The following is a 22,098-nucleotide window of genomic DNA, read 5'->3' as shown; positions in this document are numbered from 1 at the left end:
AGCTGCTGTGGCAGTGTCTTCCAGAGCCTCTGTGGCACTGTTTTTCCTGTGTCCTCCTGTTCTTCTTCATGTCACTTTTATTCTCATGACATCACATTTGCAAACACATTATTGCCACAGCAGGTGCTCAGATGAAGTGATTGTCTCTGGTGTGAGATTCACCTCTCTTTTTCCTATACTTTGCTTATGGCTTTTGTTTTATATTAAGTGACCTAATAACATGCAGGTACAAGCTTAAAAACTAGTCATCCATGCAGCAGCCACTCTGATCAAAGGGCACTCCAATTAGTGCTAAGAGCACTGTGAGAAGTAGCAAGCTGTAGGGAATTTGAGGAGATGCTAATGAAAATCACAGAGATGCTATGGGAAAAGTGTCACTGCTGCACTGGAAAGGATACCCAAGTGAGGAGACTCACCTGCAGACCCCAGGATTTCTCTTTGCAGCTGGTCACTGTGATCTCTTTTCTATATCTCTCTCCCCTTTAGTTCTTAATTTACTCCAAAAGTAACTTTCACTGTCAGAGATGATGTATGGCATCATCTAGATCTCTGTGCAAACCTGTCTCAACATGAACTGTGAACATTGATTTGTAGGATAGATTTGTCCCCTCACATTTAACTGAACTGGAATGCATTTCTTTGTCCCCTCACAGTTTGCCAGATTGCTCTGTATCAGCAAAACTGGTTGAAAAATCATACTTTGGGAAATTATCAATGTGGAAAGATGCATCAGAATAATGTCTGAAGTAGTTTGTCTGAAGTTGCTGCCACTCAAGGTTTTAAATAATCCAGATGATGGAAAAACACTTTTCAGATCTGGAAATGACACTGATCTGATAAGGATGGTGGTGAGTTTGAGGAAACAGTTGTGTTTTCAAAGGTCCAGGCCAGGTGAAGAGATGGCTTGAAAAAAATAGGGTGCTGTTCAGGCTGGAACAATAAACTGTGCAAATGTAAAGTGGAAACTCAATGAGGTAGAAGTCTGTAAAAGATTCAGGTGCAGGTAGATAAAGGCTGAACAAAACTACAGTTGCAAACAACAGCAATCTATATAGGATTTATAAAATAGAAGTCACTATGCTACCACTTCTTTGCTACTTTGTATGCCTTATGTGGAGTAGAAGTGCCTACATGTGCGTACTGTACTTTAAGAAGCATGCTTAGGAAAAAGAAAGGATCCAGATGACAGATCAACATCCAGAAAATACATTGTAGGAGAAAATTGTTAACAACCTGTGTTGTTTAGCATACAAGAAGACTAAAAGAGGAGAGAACAAGGCATGAATACACAAGAATAGTCTCTAAATACTTCAGAAACTGTGATTAATGTTAGTGAGCAATTTTTTTTTTTAATGACTGTGTTGCACTTTATGAGAACAACAAGCATTATTTTTAGCAGAAAAATCTGTTAGACCTCAACCCCTCTCCATAATAATGATAATAATAATAGTAATAATAATAGAAATAAAGGACAAGAATGAATGGAAGAGGAAAATATTGAGGACTTCACCACTGGACTTCTCACTGCACATCAGAAGTCTCTGATATCTGCCAGAAAGGGCATAACATACTGCTGCTCGTCTTGCTTTGGATAACAGAATGGAAAATGTTTAAGACTATTAAATAATTCTTAGACTCCTTTCTGTCTCAGGGGAGATGTGAATTTGGTAGATGGAGCTGAGAAGAAGAGCTATACCAAGTAGCAAGACCATGTTCCTTGTTCCCTCTTCCATGCAGGCCTTTAGAGCAGACATATGAGAGAGAAAATACTTCTGTTATGTCTTAAGGAAATTTATTGTCCCTTCCCCTCTTTCCTTCTAAGAACTGGGTCAGCCACAAACCACTTCAGTGAGAATTCTGCAGACAATACTTACTTTCATCTTCAATGTACCCCTTCCAGTCAAACGGAGTCACTGTTGAATTAACCAATGTGCCATTTTCACCTATGGTGCTGTTTAGCTGGGAGGTAATATTTGTTTCCAAAGTAAAATTTTCTGGAGGCCACTGCAGGCATTTATTCCTCAGATTGCCCATGAACAGCTGCAGCCCTATCAGTGCAAATACACTCAGACAAAACACAGTCAGGATCATCACATCTGAGAGCTTCTTCACGGACTGAATTAGGGCTCCTACAATAGTCTTCAGGCCTGCAAATGGAAAGGAGTTTTTATTCTGATGTTGGAAACTTTTTCAAAGCACAAAAATGACAATATCTCCCAGTAAAGTTATAGATTTCATGCAGAAGCCCAAATACATGATTGTAATGTCTGTGAAACAACATTTTTGTGAAGAGCTTTTTCACTTGTGAAAATGAATAAATAGCTGAAATTTATGTCCACTTGAAACTGTGAATGGAATGAGTTGCATATATTTCAAAACAACAAGCAACTATTTTTTATTCATGCTGTATGTTGATCTCACATAAACATCTTCTTTCTTTTCATTTGTCAATACATCTTGCTCCAAACCTTTACTACTATCAGTTTTATAACATACTAGATTTAGAAGACAGTAGTAAAATGCCTGTTCAACAATAAATAGGATTAAAATTTAATGCTATAAAACTGGAAATGGTTTGGAAAATTGTAGCTTTTTAAGATAATAAATCCCCCATGCAACACCCATGCTATTCTTTATTATCTTATTCCTTCATCTTCTTAGTAAGTCAACATTTCAAACCGTTTTAATTTTCAGACAGAAATATTCACAACAAATACAACATAACATCATGTAGGTAGGATACACATGGGTAAGAAAACTTCAGGGTTACTAATATTCATTGAATGTGGAGAAGAAAGCTTGACGTCATACAATGCAAACCACACACACTGTGTACTGCAATGTCTCATGCAAGAATCTGTTAAACTCAAAGGCTGATTTCAAAAGGAAAGTGCTCATTTTCAAAAGCAATGAATCAGAGATTTCAGGGATCAGGGAATTCTGATATCTTCTGATTCCTGCTTTTTTGTGGAAATAAATAAGACTTATATTTAAAAAACATGAATTCTTTTTCAGTAAGTTAAAGTCAGCCTCAGTGTTTAACCTCGCTCTCACCTGGAATGACTGATATTGTTTTCAAAGCTCGGAGAACTCTGAATGTTCTCAACGCTGAGACATTGCCCAGGTCCACAAACTCTGTCACATATCTGTAATAGGGGAGTTCACACACAAACACAATGACAGGATAAAAAGGAACAGTTGGGAGGTAAAAGGGGCCTAACACCTTACACCAGTTACTTCTTACCTGGAATTACAGAAATAGTTTTCAAAGCTCTCAATACTCTGAAAGTTCGAAGAGCTGAAACATTGCCTAGGTTTACAAATTCTGTTACATACCTGTAGGATTAAATCACAGTTATTCAGAATTGAGGCAGAGCTTATACTACTTACTTGGGTCTTTCATCAAGACCATTTTGGCGTTTTTAGCAAAAACTTAAATAGCAACAGTCAGAGGTTTACCTTTCACTGCAGTTTGCCTTGCATTAATACACTTTCAGAGCTTTCAGCTAAGTTAAATGTCTCTGAAGTGAATCGCACTGATTTTACTTTGAAAGCCTAAAATTTATCTAGACTAGATTGGTAAGTTTGGAGAATGAAGTCAAAGGGAAGATCCTTTTCTGCTCAGAAAAAAAAAAAAAGCAGGACATGAAATTAGCCTCTCTAATACTAGCTGTACTAATGGCTTCTGCAGTATTTATATTTACATCAAAATATGCATTTTTGAAAGTGAAAATTGTGTTAGACAAAAGTAAGTCCATAAGAGAATTTCCATTTAACAAAATTGGTATGTATCGATACTAATTTCATGCCCTTTTTGCCCTTCTCTTTCCAAGAAAAAGCAAAAAACAAGAACTTACGCAAAGGTAATGACAGTGAAATCAAGCCAGTTCCATGGATCTCGAAGAAAAGTAAAATCTTCTAAGCAAAAGCCTCTTGCAATGATTTTTATTAGTGACTCAAATGTGTAAATGCCAGTGAATGTATACCTGAAAATCATAGGAAAATCTAATCAAAACAAGTAGCAATTTTTAACATTCGTATTGACAGAAATGTGAGGATAAAATGAAAGGGTTTTTTATTTCACAGCTAGAGAAGGAATACAGTAAATAAGCAATTTCTTCTAAAATACATTATATTAATCAGAGATACTTGGTATTTACATGCATTAGTTGTGCTGTTGAAGTACAGCAGTCCTGATCTTGTACATAAATAATAATAAATAAAACCATCAAATAAATAATATATTAAAATTTACAGGTGACATTCAGTGTAAAAGTAAGCAATACCAGTTCCTTTACTGTTAAGCAACGAAGCTGTGAGCATAAGTTACTGGATACTGTCTGAGTCACTAACATGTAAAAACCTGGTATTGGCTCTAAAGAGGGAAGGATGCAAACGTGCTAAACCATGGAGAAAACTAGTGGAATTTCAGTAGAATACTATCTGTAAACTATTTTCATTGTTTTTCTACCCAATTGTTCTACTAGAATGAGATTCAAATAATTATTCAACATTTCTACATAGAGGAAATAGTCATAGTGCCTCATGATAGCTCCTGCTAGCACATCTTGCACTGCAGTTACTGGCACAGTAATTCCTAGAGGAATAGACAAAGGTATATTGAAATAATGTGCAACTTACTCTACATTCTTTGTCCAGTCTGGAGGGTTACTCATGGTCATAAATACGCAGTTGGTCAAAATAGTGCACATGATAAGCATGCTGAATAATGTAGGTACAGTTAAGGAAAACATAGTAATTATTCACACAATATCACATCACTCGTGGCTTAATTACAGTAAAATATTGCCACTTACACAAAACTTTTAGACTCTGGCAAACACTGACATACACTGCTTAACCTCGTATTTTTCACTTTAGTACATTAGACTTTAATATTGGTCTCAGTTTGTTGACACTCTCACGTTGCTTTACTGGTGTCCTCATGTTTTGTTTTCAGCTGGTACTGAAAGGAGGTGGTTTTCACACCTTGGGAGGTAACATGAGTTGAGCAACAGCCAAAACCAAAATAAAACCAAAACCTGCAGGTGTATACAGTTTGATTTAAGTACTTGGCAAGAAAGTGTTAGTCTTTCACTTCTACAGGATTAGTACTAAAATCAAGAGCTGGTCTATACCAGGGAAAAAACGTTTCCACTATTTACCCGGAGTCAGAGCTGAGCTGAGTCAGTGCCACTCCAGTACCCAGCACAACTAGTCTGTTGAAAACACAGAATAAAAGATAGTTTTATAAATATAAATAACAGTTTTGAAATAAAACGGTTTTTAATTGATGGAGTGAGTGCATTCCATGTTTCCCTAACACCAGTTTAATAGTACATGCTTCTATCAGTGAAAGAGAAATCCATAGAGAGCTCACAGATTAACATGAATAATTTTCCAGTATTACTTTTGGTCTCACTCAGAACCCAGCAAAAGCAGTGTATCTGTTTCTACTAACGTTATAATTTGAAAATGCTTCAATAGTTGTGTCAAATGCTTGAAAAGCACAGAAAACTGGTGAAAATTAGAATGAAATTAATTTTTATTTGATGTTCAAGGAAAGAATATTTAGGTACTTTGGGGCTATGAAACCCAGACTAACAGCTCAGAGGGGCTGGTTCTAGGGAGGTGGGACAATCCACTGGGGCTCCATGACATTCAGTGCAATGTTCTTTGTTCACCAGATCATTGCCTCTTCAGACAGTGCAGTTCTTCCCTTTTTGTGGCAATAACCTCAATTCAATCAATTTCTCAAGTAACCAAACTAGATGAAAACCTGACTCAAAATGGCCACATGATGGCAGCAAAAAGTAAGTGCTGCTACACATTTATACCAAATAGCTAACTTATTTTTCTTCTAGTCATCTCTCTAAATTACGTATTCCTTGAAAGCACTTGCATCACCATAACTGGCAAAGAAAATAGTTTAAACTAAAGAAAGCTGTTTACAGCTAAACTTGTACCTGAGAGCCGAGGATTTAATTTTTTTTTAATCAAGTAGATAGCATTTGGTTGTTTGGGGTATATTTTTATACCATTGACAAAAACAAAATGAAACGAAAACCAAACCAATCAACTACCACCACGAAATGCAAACCAAGAACTCAACCCTTCAGTCTAGGTGAAGGAGGAATAAGAGAAGTAGCACCACGATCTAAACTTCTCAGAAAATTGCTGCAATCATTAAGACCTTTGCTTACAGCAGCTGAAAAATTCAAACTTTAGCAAACCTTTTCAAACCACAGGGAAGGAATTAGCTGATTCCCACAGACTGGTGAGTGCCCTTTGCCTAAATGCCTGATCTAGCAGTGGATATTTTTGTGTATTTCACTAAACGGTTTAACTAGTTTTGAAGATTATGTTGCCATACAAGCTCTGTAGAATAAAAATCGTTCAGTGCCTTAAAATAAATTATTAGACTGCCTTACAGTGTTTGCCATCACAGTCCACCGACAGGTCTAAAGAGCCTGTTTGAATTCAATGAGGAAATTTCTTTAAATAGAGAGAATCCATTTTGGAATCCAAGTTGGAAATGCCTGGCTGCAGTTTCAGTCGTCTCATGAAAGAGTTAGACAAGTGAAATGTGCTCTTAGGAGAGCTGAGGTTTCACCCCTGTGCAGTGTGTTGTGTGCTTACAGCTCAGTATCATGGTACCATTCATAACAAGAGCCACAACTAGGTCCTTGCATATTGCTCACTCTTTACAAAACTTGGCATATCTGAAAGGGAGCAGATGCTCATTAAGGGCTAAAATACTTAGAAATATAGATTCTAACCATTTCTCATATGGGAATCAAACATAACCGACACATTCAATGTCTGTGCACCTCTTCTGTCCTCTCCTACATTCTGAATGATTGATTTACAAGCTCAATATTCCCTTAATCTACTATATAATGTTCGATAACAATTCTAAACCTATACACATAGGCAAAAAAAAATCTGATCTATGATGACTTCTTCATGGAAATGTACTGCCTTTTTCATGTTCTTTCCATACAGGCATGCAGAGGCACCACACAGCCTCAAGCTAATCAATTATCACCTGTGTGGATTGGTGGAAGATGAAACAATCTGGAAAACACCAAATATTGCCAACTGGTTTCAGAGATACCTTCTGGCAGTCAGGCCACACTGAGGAATACTGTAATTTAAGCTTCCAAAGCCTTGCACAGAGCACTTATATATTTTCTCTAGAGCACCTCCCCAATTATTTCTAACAGAAATCTCTAACACTCTGCAGCTCCAGCCGCTACCACCTCCCTTTTCTTGACTGCTCAACACTCTATTTATTCTCACCTTTTCATTCTTTCCTATTAATTGTCAAAGCCTGGCCATCTCCCATCACTCTTGTGCTGCCTCCTCAGTTCCATGTTCTACCTTAAGTAGAGTCAGGCAGCCAAAAGGGAGTGAGGAAAAATAAAAAAAGGCAGACTACCAGGAGATGAGTCAGCAGAGAGAAACTCATGCTGTTACCAGTTTCTGCATCCAGTATTACAGTAGGTACTGGCAGTGAGAGTAATTGCAGGCAAAGTCTGAGAGCACTGGAAAGAGACACACTCTGTTTCTCTGCAGGGCAGCAACATCTGCTCACATGTCTGGGCACATGTGATCAGAGCACCCTATACAGAGGTTCAGAGAATTTGGAGGACAGATAGACAAAGGTTTTCCAATCAATGTGCCAGTTTCATTGTGCTCAACACTTGTATTTCACACTGAAAGGTACATTTCTGTTGCAAAGGCCAAAATGCCAAACACCTGTCATAAAATGTGGAGGAAAGAGAGTTTATCTATAAAAGTCAGAGGATTATTAAAAATAATAATCAATTTTACCCCTGATTTTCTTTTTGTGTAGGTAGTTAACCTTAAGCAGCCAAGATATAAGCAGCTGAGATTTGACCTGTAAAAAGGAACATATTTAATGGTTCTTAGTTAAAACACTTTAATATTTGCAGTATTTGTACTACAATGAATAATTTTTAAAAAAAGAAAATTACAGAACATGCACATCTATTCTTACATTTCAGATTTTAAAAAACAGTCCTATGCCTATATCTAAGATAAAATTAGCTCCTGCAATAGCTAGTTGGTTGTAAAAAGAAATCAGTCCATATATTGGAAGAAAACCTCTTCCTATAATAGAGCAAAATTACACAATCAGTTCATAGACGGAAGGAAAAATACTGAAATTACATATTGCCCATTGGAATTTCTTCTGTTCTTAGTGTCGTAAAGCTGGATACTCATTGAAGACAATTAGGAGAAACTTAAAACCAAGAGCAAACTCAGTAGCCAATATGCCAGTAAAAGCATTACTCACCACTCAGCCAGATGTAATGTTGGAAGGTATTGTAAACCAGTGCCATGTGAATGGATGAGCATTCACTGGAGGCTGCAATCTGATGGTATTTGGCTGCATTTTCTCACCATCACCACCACTGTCTGTAGGGCTCTGTCAGCTCCCCCAGCTACTGTCCCCAAATGCTCCTTAGCTTCTCTCCAGTCTGACACTTTCCCCTTCTCTCAACACTGCTTTAACATCTGAGGAGCTCAGAGTAAAAGGTATTCTGAGAAAGCAACTATCAGCCTTATTTCTTACTTTTTCCAAAGACATAGAAAATTCTGCCAGCAGTCTCTATTTATAAAGCTTCTGCCTTTCTCTACTTGTTCAAAGTTAAAATTCTTCCTGTCACACTGAAATTTTCATTTGATAACTACATTTCCCAGTCCTGAGGTTCTGCAAAAAAAACAACTGCACCAAAACCTCACCCACTAGAAATTCCCATCAACCTGTTACGACCACCAGGCAGCAATCCCCCATGCCAGTCTAAAACTTCACCTTGTGCACATCCCATCAGTTATGGTCCCCCAATCCATCCACCAGCTGCGTGTGCAGATGCTTTGCAAACCACCTGCAGGAATGCTGCCTGTGCTTTCTGGCAATGTATTAGATTTGGCAGAGGCTTATGGTGCAACTGAGTGGTTTGGGAATGTGGGAATCAGCATGTACTAGACAGGCTTCCAGGCACACTGCTGCAGCACACTGGAAAGATGATCTTGAGCATGGCCCCAGAAGGACCCTGAACCTTTCTTTATAATGAAATCATTATATGTTTTCTTACTTTCATTTTGAGCAACCATTAAAAAAGGATATGAATGTACCAAAATTTTAATAGCTATTTTTCTAAGAGGGTTGAAGGGTGTCAAAATGTACAGGGCAGAGGTGGCACTGAATCGGAAGATTGCCTTCCCTTTATTCAATACTATAAAGGTCTGAAAAAGAGAAAGAAAAGACGTTTTATCAGTGTTTATTCACAATAGATTATCATTTAAAAACTGTTACGAGTAAGCAATCACCAAAATTGTAACTTTTTGAACAGTTAATACACAAAAAGCATGAATTATTTTCAAGTAAAAAATATTTTCAGTACTTACCTGATGAATCTGACATATGAAAATGCAATCAATTCATTAATGGTTTTGTTTTACTTCATTAAACAAACTCAGTAAAGTCATATTCATTTTCATGTGTTTCTTGTAAATAAAGATGCATAAATTGTTAACTAAAATTATAATTTTATTTATGTTTTCCCCCAGAAAACTTTCCCTGTTTGAAATAGCACAAGCAGGGTGTGGTGGTGCATTCCCCCCCCACTCCTATCCACCCTACCTGTGGACTTTATTGATATATTGATTAGTCTTACTAACTAGAAATCCTTCTGCAAATAGATTTAATAGACTATCCACTGGTTTAATTTTGGGGGTTTTGTGCTAAGGAGTGAGGGAAATAGCAGTAACATATACATATAATGTGTATGTAACATATACAGCCATATTAGGTAGGTCCCTGAGGACTCGACATCTGAATATATTTTACTGGAGGGGTGCAACAGACAATCTCAAAGTATTCTCCTGCACGATTGTAGTTTCCAGATGTGAAACTTTCCCAGAAAATACATACTTTTAACATTTAAGTTTTAATATCAATGGGGCTAATCAAGTTTAGAGAAAATTGCAGGCATGCAAGCCTTACTTCAGAGAATTGTAGAAGACTTTGTTGGTTAAATGTCTCAAATAAATCAATGAGTCAAAGATGAACAGTATGAGAGCAAACCTTGCAAACACTGCTTTGCTTCCACTGCAGGCCATCTTGGCTGCACCTGTCCTGACACTACAGCACACAAAATGTGGGCTGTCAGGTTCTTTTGTGTCACTAAGGTGCTCTTCAACTGCAAGATCAATCAGAAAAGAATGAAAAACAGTGCAGAAGGAAGGAAAGTTCAGTAACTCAGAAGAAATCTGCATCCAGTGGAAGGGACAATGCAAGAATCATAATCTAAATTCAAATGAAATTAAAGGGAAATGTCTAAAATTGCTTTTTCTCTTTTTTGTTTTTTCCATTGTCTGAGCTGTATAGTTTGCACATAAGCTACAAGAAAGCCTCTCTGATTTTAGTTAAGTTGCTGATGAAATGAGCTGTAAACTAGAATTCCAGGGGAAGTGTGGGAAAGGGTACGTTGGTTTCATCTGGTGTCCATGACATCAAGTAGTGCTTCGAGACTGTAATCAGTGAATTACATGAATATTTCCAGGAAAATTGGTAAACAGGGAAAATATGACAAGGAGCTTCAAGAAGGACAATGCTTCAGTCTGCTGAGATTTGGAAAGTTCAAGATGTATGGACTGTGAAGTACAGATACGAATGTCTAGAAGCACACAGGAAGTGGAGAGAGATGTGGAGATGGGGGTTTACTGAAGGCAGAGGAGAAGCAGGATTAAGCTGTGAGGAAAAGCTGCTCCAGTTCCAGCAGCTTCTTCCCTGAGCTGTCCCTCCATCACAGCTCTACAAAGAACACCTTCTCCTACAAACCAAACCCCTTAGGAATAAGGGACACTTCCTGGCAGACTTTACACTGTCTTGAGTACAAATTCAAGATGTGCATGAATGTATAAGATATGTATATGATTTCCCACTTCTGCACAGAAATGGAGAAACTGCATGTGAAGCTGAGGACAGCCTGAGCTAATGTTTCCAAATTCCACATCCAGTTTGGGCTTACAGGTAACAGCCTGCAGATGACCTGACCTTACATGAAGCTTTCATTCCAACTACTAAAGCAACCAAACAGATGAATGACTGTTTGGCACAATGTTTTAAAGCCTCACACCCCAAGGGGGAAGATGAATTTCCTCTGCCAGGTCTGTCCCCAGCCCCCAGGACTCACATCTCAGACACCTCCAACTCATGCTCTTTTTTGTCGTTATGAGGTGGTTGACAAAATGCATTAAAAATCTCACTTCCTACTAACTCTATATCTAAGACTACTGCACCTTCATTTAGTTAATCTACATTTAAAAAAAAATCTTTGAACACAAGCATATTAAACATACATCTATTTTCTAACATGCCTTATGGAAAATAACAGCATGCTGGCACAGTTCCAGTTTCAGTTGGAAGCTGCTGCTATTTTAGCTGTTCTACTTTCTGCTGCCCTGCATAAGCAGAACCAACAAGACATAAATTCTCTACCTCAGTTTTAATTTTTCACTCAAAGCATTTTTGTGACTCGAGCTTTCAGAATAACTTTGTTGGTCCTCTAACTTCTAGCCTTAAACATGAATTAAACCTTATTTCTGAAGGAGAATTTTCATGTAAAAGTAAAGATAAGAGCTGATATGCAAGCCCTGTGTAAGCTCCCTGCTATGGCTGTTGTATCTCACTTCACTCTCAACCCAGATGCAAGTCAATGTGTAGGTAGTGTGGATGAACATGAAGTATTGTACCCAAAGCTGTCAGGAAAAAGTAGACATACACTTAGAGAAGCTAGATAAATTCTAAAAAAAAATTTGTAAGATTAATGCTTGTATAGGAAGGATTATGTATAAATTTCAGGCCTTATGTTTTATTCATTTTTATAAAGGCACAAAACTGACTCACCCTCAAAATATTAGAGTGTGAATATAAATTCAGAGTTCCCTGAAAGGAAGTCCCTAATTTGCTGCTTTTGAACCTGTAACCTAAAACCCAATCCATCTTCTGCCATATTTGAAATAAAGCCAGAAACTAAATTCTTAGCAGGGCAAAGGAGGAGGAGTGTTTTGAGAAGATGTAGCTAAGAGAGAAGAGTCAACACTGAATAAAGATAAGTCTCTGAGAATCTCTTGGGATAAAGAGTTCCCAAAACCTTATTTCTTCTCTCCTTCCTCCTAGTTAGCTTTAAATGTAGTTTCTGGAAGGCAAGATTTAGTGCACTACCCCATTGCATTTCCACCTTCTGAAATTCAGGAGCTGGGTATACCTGGGTCCTCAGCTTCTCTGGAAAAGCTCCAGCAGCAGCTAGAGCAGGAGACCCATGGCATATCAGAAGTTTCCATTTCTTGGGTTTGTGGTTATCTCTTGAAACATTTTTTTCTAGCAAGTCCTTAACTTTTTTGCTTTGCTAGAAGTTTTCACTTAAAAATTATTTCACAACTATGAAAATACTCAAAATCACTAGTTCATTCACTTTCGCTGGTGTAATAAATTGAAGCAATTTTACAGAATTTTTTTGGTTTTTTGCGACCCAAGATACATCTGGGAAACCCAGGAGTCAGTGATTTGATCAGATTAGGGACTGATATCATCGAATGTCAGGGGAAAAAGAGGCATCTTTGCTGACAGACATCATTCAGATCCTTCTGGCAAGAGACAGGGCATGGAGTGGCAATAAACAATGTTATATCTCTATAGGAGGAAAGAGAAGTTTTACCCACTTAATTCCACCTATTTTCTCCCTCCTCTTTAATGCAGCAGCCCTTAAAGAATGAAACCAAGTGGACCAGATTTTGATTCGTGCCTGCAGGTCAGGATCTTAGGGATTCCAGCTGATCTTTTCTCTACAGACAATGAAGTGAACATCGTTGATCCTTTGTGATGGCAGCTGGAGCATGAACAGGCAGGCACTATGATACTGGGAACACACAGATTTGCACTTACACAGAAGCAGAACACAAAACATGAGTGAACTTCCCGTTCACTTTTAATCAATTTTGGATTAAAAAAAAACATAAAGAAAAAAGAGCATTGCAACCCTTTAGGATGATTAACTTCACAGTTCTAAAGACCAGCATTTATTGGCCACCACAGTCAACAGCATTCCGGTATAAAGAAATCATAAGTATAGGAGAACATTATTCTATTCTTTTACATTAAAATAATTATGTTTCAAGGATACAGCTGCTGGCTTTCAGGCTATCTGTGACAGTGTAAATCAAAAATACCATCAAGTGTAAAAACCTGCTATAAAGGGCTCTCCTACTGTCAAAAAAAAGTTGTCAATATTTTCCTTTTCCTTTCAACTTCAGATTAGTATCGAGTACTAATATGTCCTCTTTTGTGGTAGGTCTTGCAGAGAAACACACTTAGAAAACCATGAAAGTGTTATATCTATTTAGTTTTGTTTCTCTTAAAGGATTTTTTATTTTAACTTTTCATCTGAGGCCTACCTCAGGCACAAATTAGGGCTCTCAAACCAGCTCAAAATATGTATTTATTTCTGTCTTATTCTCTATTAAACTGCATCAAATCATGGCATGCACAAACCTTTTGCTTAGAAAAAAGCAGTCCCAAGGATGCAACTTAAAACACTCTAGATGCCATTTAAACATTCACCGCATGAAAAATACGATGAGCTTGATCAATCTTGGTACAAAGAATAGGAAAAAAACAAAACAAGAGAGATGCAATACTTGCATATAAGGCAAATGATGGATGATTTATTCATGACCCAAACTCATAATAAAAAAAATATTCCTAAAATTCCTATACAGCTTTTCCAAATAAACACAGTGACCAGTGCTGTAACCAGTGCTGTCAGCAAGCATTTATAATTCCTATTTGAAAGTCTGGAAGCCAAACTTTCTGGTAGTTTCTGTCAACAAATCAGCTATAGCCTATGCAGAGATCTGAACAGAGCTCTGAAGAAACAGTGGCATCTGGTAATCCTGTGCACTTGCCATAACCCTTTCCTGCAAAAAAGTATTTTCCTTCATTCTGATGTTTTTCATTAGATCCATGACATTTCAGATAGATGCTTCACCAGGGAGGAACATAACATCTCTCATGATTATGCAGCAGTTGTCATACTGTCACTTTGGACAGGGTGTGCTGATGGACTTCTTGGCTTTACAAGGTGGAATTCAGAGAGGGGTAAAGAAGAAGCTGAAATGTTGAACATTACTGAGAAAAACACATTGAGCATTCCTATGTGTCTTCCTAGAAATGTTCACTTCTGCTTCAAACTTTTCTGAAATTATTTCTCCTTCTGGGACATGCAGAAGCATCAGCTGCTGCCAATATTTTCAAAATGCAAGTGAAACAAGACATAAGTATTTCCAGAATTCACATACAGCTAGATAATAAAATCTAGAAATTAGATATTTTAAAGTAAAATTACGGGTGAAAAAGTGAAATAGCTGTTGATTTTTTGTTAGGAACATCTATTTTCCTTTTACCAAAGGAAGAAAAAACAGAGGGAATCGAAGCATTTGAAAAATTTTTGCCTTGTCTTAGACTGACAGGGCTTCTATTTCCATCCTGTAGAAGATTAAAGCACATGCATAGAGAGAATATGCAGACCCCAGCAGAAAGAAGAGAACCCCAGAGGTTATGTGTTTGGACCACACATATTTAGTGTGCAAATAAAAAGATTCTTTCTTTCAAGTAGTACAGAAACTTGACTGAAAATGTTCATCTGGTTTCTCTCCATTTGTTGCAACTCTATCACCAGACCTGGCGATTTAGTAAATTTTCAGCCACGTTTGTGAAGGGACTGAAAGGGTCTTCTATTCTCATGGGCTTGAGAGGCATATCTATCATACCTCTCATGTATCTCTTTGCACTGCCAGACACATAAGACAGACTCATTTGGCTGTAAAGGTCCAGGATGAGTTGTGAACAGGTAGGGATAAAATTACATGGAATACTGTATCATAAACAGACACAATTAGTACGGAACTCTACAAGGCCTGTTTTTATAGAAACACTCCTTTTATCTTTGTAGAACTGTGATTTAAAGAGAAATCTTCATATGCTGTGAATGGCAGATAAAGGCTCTTTCAGAGTCACCAGATAATAGAGATAAAAATACTGCTCTTTCACACAGTACTTTCTCTCTTGTCAAAGTAGGACTCGTAAATCACACGAAACTTAGCAAGCTGAGACACTTAGAAAACAGTACTGTTTGTGAAATTCAAAATAACTCCTAGCTTAATATTGACAGTATTTTACAATCATAGAATCCAATAATTAAAGTATCACCCAATCTAGCTACAGCTATAAAGCATGAACTTTTTTTGCTGCTAATAGGCTGTGCAACAGGATCATTCTGAAAGGATTTCAGGCCTGTCCAAGTTTCACTATAACTTTTAAATCCCTTTTACATTGTTTTTGTTACAGTTACTGCTTATCTGTTTGTTTCCCTATTAATTCCATAAATTTCCTAAGCATTTGCTATCAATGCAGATTTCCATGAACAAAATGTTCTATGCATCAATTCATGCTGTCAGTTTTAAATCTGAAGAACCTTAGAGAATTTTGGTGTACTCAGTATGAATGTATGTTCATTTTCAAGAAGTTCACATATCCACATATTTGTATGAGTATTACATATTGCTTATAATCAAAGATCACATATTATGCTTCAGCTTTGATATAAATGTTTCTTTGATAGAAAGTCAATTATATAAAAGAAATAAATTTTGAGTTAAATTAAAAGAAAAGGGTGAAAAGCTAGTAACCATTAAGGCAAATGGGTTCTGGCTGCAAATTAACATACTGAAGTAACAAGCTATGTGATCCACTCCAAGAAAAAGAAACGAGCATGATAATGCACTCCAAACACTGGCATAGGAACAGCATTAATGTTAGACTCACTTTTTTGTTGATGTAATATGGGTCCATGTCTTCCAAGGGCTCAGACACCATTCCTGGAGGTATGTCACCATATATGAAGGGGAGTGTTTTTCCTGCCTCCAAATCACTGTTTGGTTTTGGCCCATTTTCATCATCGTCTTTACGATCTTGTTTAGGATTCTTGGCTTTTTCTGCAGCAATGCGCTGTTCAATAGCTGCAAGAGACTCTCTAGTGAAGTATTGGAAGCTGTCTGGTCCTGGTGGTACAAGCACTGACTGCTCCATCTTTTCATCCTGCACATTTTAATTACCATTTATTCTTCTGCATAGGAAAATACTAAAAGAAAGCAGAAAATAAAATTCAAATAAACATGTTGAAATCATCAAGCAAGAAAGATGTAACAGTTATTTTCAACTGTTTTTGCTATGTTGAATTGTTAAAATGCACAATCTGAAAATTATGAAGACAAAGTAAGCAGTTTAGTCAGTGGTTTGGCATTTGTAAGAAGCACTTGTATTGTTCTTACACTAATTATTGAAATTGTAAAAATTTTTTAGCTTCAGGACTATGATAGTCTTTTACTCCAAATAAGGAAAAGTATTATAGTTAAGAATAATCAAATACATTCTTTCCTCATAACTCTAGTTATATTATGATCACACTCTTCTAGAATCAATCAGGATTACATTGGTAACTATAAATAGAACAGTTCAACAGAGCTAGCACAGAAAATTTCACTGAGATCAGCAAAAGTATCAGAAAACAAGCATTGTAAAATCAGATTTTCCATTTTAAAAAATCAAGTCTGTATATTATAAAGCATTAAAGTAATGATTCCATGTAAATTTTTGTATGGGAAATTATTTTAGATAAGAAGAGCAATTGCCTAGTATTATTTCAGTTTAGCTGTTGCTGTGTGTCTGGTTCTTTACAAAATAGCTGTAACTGGAAAATTTTGGAAGTATTCTATTATACATATTTATTTATATATTGCAATTGCAAAAATAAACTAGTTGGGAAGAAAAAAAAAGAAGAAAAAATAAGTCCTGTTAAGACAACAGATTTGGCATATTCCATGCTGCTGAATAAATATTTGATGACACCAGACAGTCAGATTAAATGCATATTTGGGCTCACAATGGTGCATATATCCCGCATGCCTGAATGTAAAGAGATAAATGCAGTCTCCACCCATTGCAGAGATCCTTATGAAATGATCAGTCAGCCTTTCAACAGACTCAAGAGTCAAGGCAGGTCAGTAGTCACTGGAATAAACTAGAGATAGAGAATGAAAGAGAAGTGGGAATACAAGAGATGATTGGGGAAAACACATGAAAACAAATTAAAAAGTGACAAACAACCCCAGGAATTGTAGAAAGATGCTGGAAATTAGGAAGGAAATAGAGTAAAAAAAGTGGCTCAAGAGGAGATTGTAAATGACTGAAGAATTAAGGGAGAAAATGAAGAACATAAAAAAGATCAAAAATAGGAACTCTGGAGAATTAGCAACATAAAAATGGCATGAGAACAAAGGAAAATAAAATATAGGTGGAAGAACAGATTACTGGGAAAGGAGCAGAAAGGTAAGCAAATACAGATAAAGTTAACTTCCTACAGACTAAAAGTCAATATGGAGAATAAGAAATTAGATGACAAAGGGAGAAGAAAAAATAAAGCTGGGAAATAAAGAAGAAGGTCACTAAATTATATTAAGTAATAAACCCTAAATTCTCTTGATCAGTAGTGCAAAGGTGAGCACAACATCTTAATCACATATGCATTGCAAGTACTAGAATATAGTATATAAAACAAGAAAGAGGGGTGAAAGTGCTTATGGTATCCACAAACTCAAATGTCTTGATTCCTAAAAAAATTTAAACCTCCCCATATTTCACACAGGTGTATAAGATCATCACCCACAACTGGAGAAGTGACTTTCAAACAATCAAGTTGCAAGTTTCTCACTGTAAAAAAATTAAAGTGAGCTGATCTCACACCAAATACAAAGTATTCACCCATGTAGACACTCATGCCAAAACCAGTTCTGTACAGCTTCCCTTCTTTCCAAGGGAAAAAGAATAATACTGTTCTGTCTCCATTGGTGGGAGAGGGGAGGATATATGAAAATGTACCTCAGCCAAAGAGGATTTTAAATCTTGCCTTTCTCGCATAGAGAATATCCTCCAGTCCTCATGTTTACTTCTGTGAATTGCCACTTCAGTCACTTAACTATTGAAGTTATAAACTCACTATTTGTACACTCTACTGTTTCTTAATGTTCAACCACACCTTGTGAGTACTGGGAAAGAAGGAGAAAACACTATCAGCCACACCACTGAATTTTCTGATCCCCATGAGTGCCACCATAATTTGGAAGACAGACCTTGTACTAAACTATTATCCAAATGTTAAGGGGGACACAACTGTAGGGGGATACCACTTGCTCCTTGGGCTTGGCTTCAGGGAGATACAGAGACTCAAAAGAGACAATCAAGCCTTCTCTACTGCTCAACTTATTTGGCTAAAGAAGAGACCTCTCCTCCCTCCTCTCCATTTCCCATGGGCATCAACAAATGAGTCTACATAGACATGTCTGCCTTTCCCTCTCCTCCTCCTCCTCGCGAGACCCAGGAGGGTTCTTTTCCCTGTGCCACTTTTCCTTTGAAACATTCATTGTCCAAAGCCACCACTGCAAACAGCTCTTGGCGTCCCTGCCACAGTAGCCAGCAAGGGCAGCCCAAGCCAGAGGAGTCCTGGCGCAGTGGGAGGGAGGTGCTGGGCAGCAGCAAGGCTGATCTCATGTGCTGGAGGGAAATGGACAGCCAGAGAGCAGCCAGCAAAGGGGACATCTGAAACCATAGGGTGCTGTGTCAGGATCACCTGGCATGCAGGACAAGGATAACCTCAGGATTTGCCTGCAGGTGCACAGAAACAAAATGTTTCACAGCCATTAGTTACATTGCAAAAACATTTGATTCAGCTACTGTGTTTATATACCAAGTCTAAAGCCAGCAGATGCTGTGGGCTTTTCTAATAATATGTGTATTTCTTTATATAGAAAGGAACTCCACGTTATTTTTCTATAATCAATCCTAGAATCTTCTCTGGGCTGCCAAATGTACATGGAGCTAGCTAGCTACACCCTTAGATGTAACTAAATCTAAGTAGGCTGTACTTAATAAAATCTTTCAGAAGGCTTTATGAAGATTACCTACTTTTTATCCTCTGCTTAACAGATTAGAGGATGATATTCCAGATACATTTTCCCCTTCTTACATTTCAATGATTATAAGTCTTCAGAATTGCAAATAGAAATCTTCTATAAATTTAAAAGTCAATACTAAATAATACAGAATTTACTACAGCCGTAATCCCAATTCACTGTCATCTCTCATATGGCAGTACTTAACTAATAGGTTTGTGTTTCCTTTATTATAGTCAATGGATTTATTCTCACTTATTGTGATGAGGATGGATAAAAATTGATACCAGACCAATTAATCAACTGATATCCTTCTGATTTCCAAGTGATTTATTAAATATTAATTGAATAACTACAGATTGTTTACATGATCCAAATTGACTTCATTTTCTTTTTTTTTTCTTTAGCATAGCACTAGTAATTCAACATAGGAAAGAATATAAGAATACTCAAAGTATTAATTTCTTACTAAGTTCTTTCCTACTCTCCTATAGGGAATGAGTTTTTTCCTTCTACATTTCCATGTCTGAGTGACCTTATGAGCAGTGCAAAACATTTCAAATTTTGGAAAATAAGGTACTCAGAACATTTGAGAATAGATTCATTGTTTCTTCTGATATTTCCCAGGCAAAATATATTCACATATATTTTGCAGTATACATTGTTGTAAGCCAGATAACTGCAGAGCACACTCCGCATGCAGGGATCAGACCATCTGCAGAGCACAAGCAGAATAAGTCAGAAGTTGTTCAGCTGCATGTGTGTAACTGCACAAAGCACAGCTGATGTGCCCACGTGGATCAAGTCTGAGGCAGCCAGAAGTGCACTGGCTGAGCTATGCACACACAGACCTACAAACACTGCCCTCCTGGATGTGAGCTACAGTACACATCATGTAACTTTAGATCTATGCATTCTTTGAGAGTAATTAAACTATCAAATACCTATAGAGCATCTGTGTATTTTTGTAGTCTTCAAATTTCATCTAAATAATTTTTCTAGGCAAAGTAAAGGGACATATTGGAAATGGATGAAGAGATGGTGCCTTGTCAAACAATGATTTCAAATCAGTTACACACTGCTCCTTGAAAAAGTCATTTAGACAATACATAACTCTCTGAAATAGAGACAAGCTTGAACAAGATAATTTCCTAATCTGATAACATCCAGTACTGTCAGCTTGCATATCCTTCATACCTTCATAACAAGAGTTTCTGGAGAGTTTGGTAAGGAAGATCTTAGTGTACGTGTAGAACTACAGTGCTGCACATACTTAAACTTCAACAAATGAATTTCTTCATATTATCCATACACTTAAATCTGAAACTGAAATATGCTTTGATGTTTACCTTCTGATATAATAGCCAGGAATTAAAATTCAACTGCTGCAAAATAAAGACAAATTAATGAATCTACATGTAAACTCACAGAGCCCAGATCTTTCTTATAATAATTTGCATCATTTATTGGCACAATTTCTCATTAATTTTGATTTATCAGTGAGTCATTATGAGTCTTGTCTTCAGCATACTGAATAAATATAATTTACCTTCCTCAAAGTGTGGATCCGTGGGAGGAGACGAAGGAAGTTGTGGGAAGCCACTACAGTTTTGTATGCTGGGCCTCAGAACCAAGCCTGTGTCTGTCCTGTCTGTCTCAATTATAATGTTACTGCAGGTAGCAACGGTAGGTAGGATATCCAAAGCAACACACTTGGAAGAAGGGCAGGAATCAGATGGAATATTGGAACTATACAACTTTTTATGACTCCCTGTAGCTCACATATAAAATTAAATTTAATTCTCATGGACAGTTTTATAAGGGAAACATGCATATTACAGACTGATAATAGGATTCTCCCATATCTATTTTTACTATCTTCTTGATGTTCTCTCTCAGCATGGATAATGCAGATCTGGCACAAGGGCTTTCTTGCATTACATTACTTAGACTTGGATAACTGCATTTATTTAATGCATATTAATTTTAAATAAAGGGTAGGTACAGTAATACTGCAGACGTCAGAAGAGGGTACAGAGATATGCACTGAGCTATAAATAAATTATCTGAAATATTGGAAGCAATCAAACAGTACATACCAGTTTAAGTGAAAGTTTATGCTTCGCAGCTAGATATTTCCATTACTAAACCTGACACACAGAAAGGGCTGCTGAAGGGGGGTGATGAGGAGAGAGGATGACTATTTAACTTACCAAAGAGTTGCAAACAGCCGTGGGTAGCTGTGTGATTCAGGAAGGAAGTTTAGAGCTCTCTGGGCGGCCCAACAGCCAGAAAGCAGAGCAGATAGGGATAGGAAATGCAGCTCGTGTCTCTGATATCCACACTGTTGTACAATTGCTTAGCTTACATTGCATAAATATTTATGTTAAATTCCCTCATCAGCTCCAGGAAGTTCAAAGCCACATTTTCCATCAGTCAGCAAAACTCTTACATGACCCCAGCCAAGAGACCACCTGATTGCTCTTTGCAGTGCTCCACCATCACTGTGCAGGAATTAAATCAAGATTAATGGGATAGAAAGAAAGCATGTAAGAAAACATGAACTTGGGAAGGCAATCATGGCTTCTGATCCTAGACCTATTTCTCTTTTATACCTAGTAAATTAACTTGAGAAAATTCAGTTGAAAATCACCAGAGGTATATTAGCTGAGAAGAAAAAAATGTAGTACTAACTATGGGCAAAAAGGGTTTAGTTCTAGTGTTCACTCACAACTAATTTCTTTAACTCAGGAAGAAAATACAAGCATAAGTTTTGAAAAAGAAAATAAGTAAAATAAGGCTGCCTTCCCCAACAAGATTACTAGCCAGAAAAGCCCCCATGCTGGTAAAATCAGGATGCTACCTATGAGCTGTTTGTTGCAACCTTTTTTCCCACTAACACCTAGATTTTCAGTCTTGTCCTTGTGTCTTGTTCAGAGGAAGTTAGAAAATTATATGATGTAGACACAGTATATTATCCATCTCTATTTGTTACATATA

The 22,098-nt window shown here is 37.1% G+C and overlaps 1 protein-coding gene across 7 annotated transcripts in view; it reads right to left on the bottom strand.

Annotated features, from left to right (window-relative positions):
* The window catches only part of LOC106855884 (sodium channel protein type 1 subunit alpha), an 88,965-nt gene that overhangs the window by 45,834 nt on the left and 21,033 nt on the right, over positions 1-22,098 (bottom strand). For 4 of the 7 annotated variants that reach the window (XM_088168098.1, XM_088168097.1, XM_088168100.1 and 1 more), the window contains 6 exons: positions 15,917-16,232; positions 9,159-9,276; positions 4,642-4,732; positions 3,858-3,986; positions 3,245-3,336; positions 1,875-2,147 (listed from right to left, as the gene is read on the bottom strand). In XM_088168098.1, coding sequence (XP_088024224.1) covers positions 1,875-2,147; positions 3,245-3,336; positions 3,858-3,986; positions 4,642-4,732; positions 9,159-9,276; positions 15,917-16,180 — 967 coding nt within the window. In that variant the 5' untranslated portion in view covers positions 16,181-16,232. Of the gene's footprint in view, positions 1-1,874; positions 2,148-3,054; positions 3,147-3,244; positions 3,337-3,857; positions 3,987-4,641; positions 4,733-9,158; positions 9,277-15,916; positions 16,233-22,098 lie in introns of all 7 variants that reach the window. The other 3 variants (XM_088168099.1, XM_088168101.1, XM_088168103.1) reach the window with 1 other exon arrangement.

This window comes from Sturnus vulgaris, chromosome 7 (genome assembly GCF_052056855.1).
Source record: "Sturnus vulgaris isolate bStuVul1 chromosome 7, bStuVul1.hap1, whole genome shotgun sequence".
Taxonomy (NCBI): domain Eukaryota; kingdom Metazoa; phylum Chordata; class Aves; order Passeriformes; family Sturnidae; genus Sturnus; species Sturnus vulgaris.
This window is presented reverse-complemented; position numbering and strand designations above follow the sequence as displayed.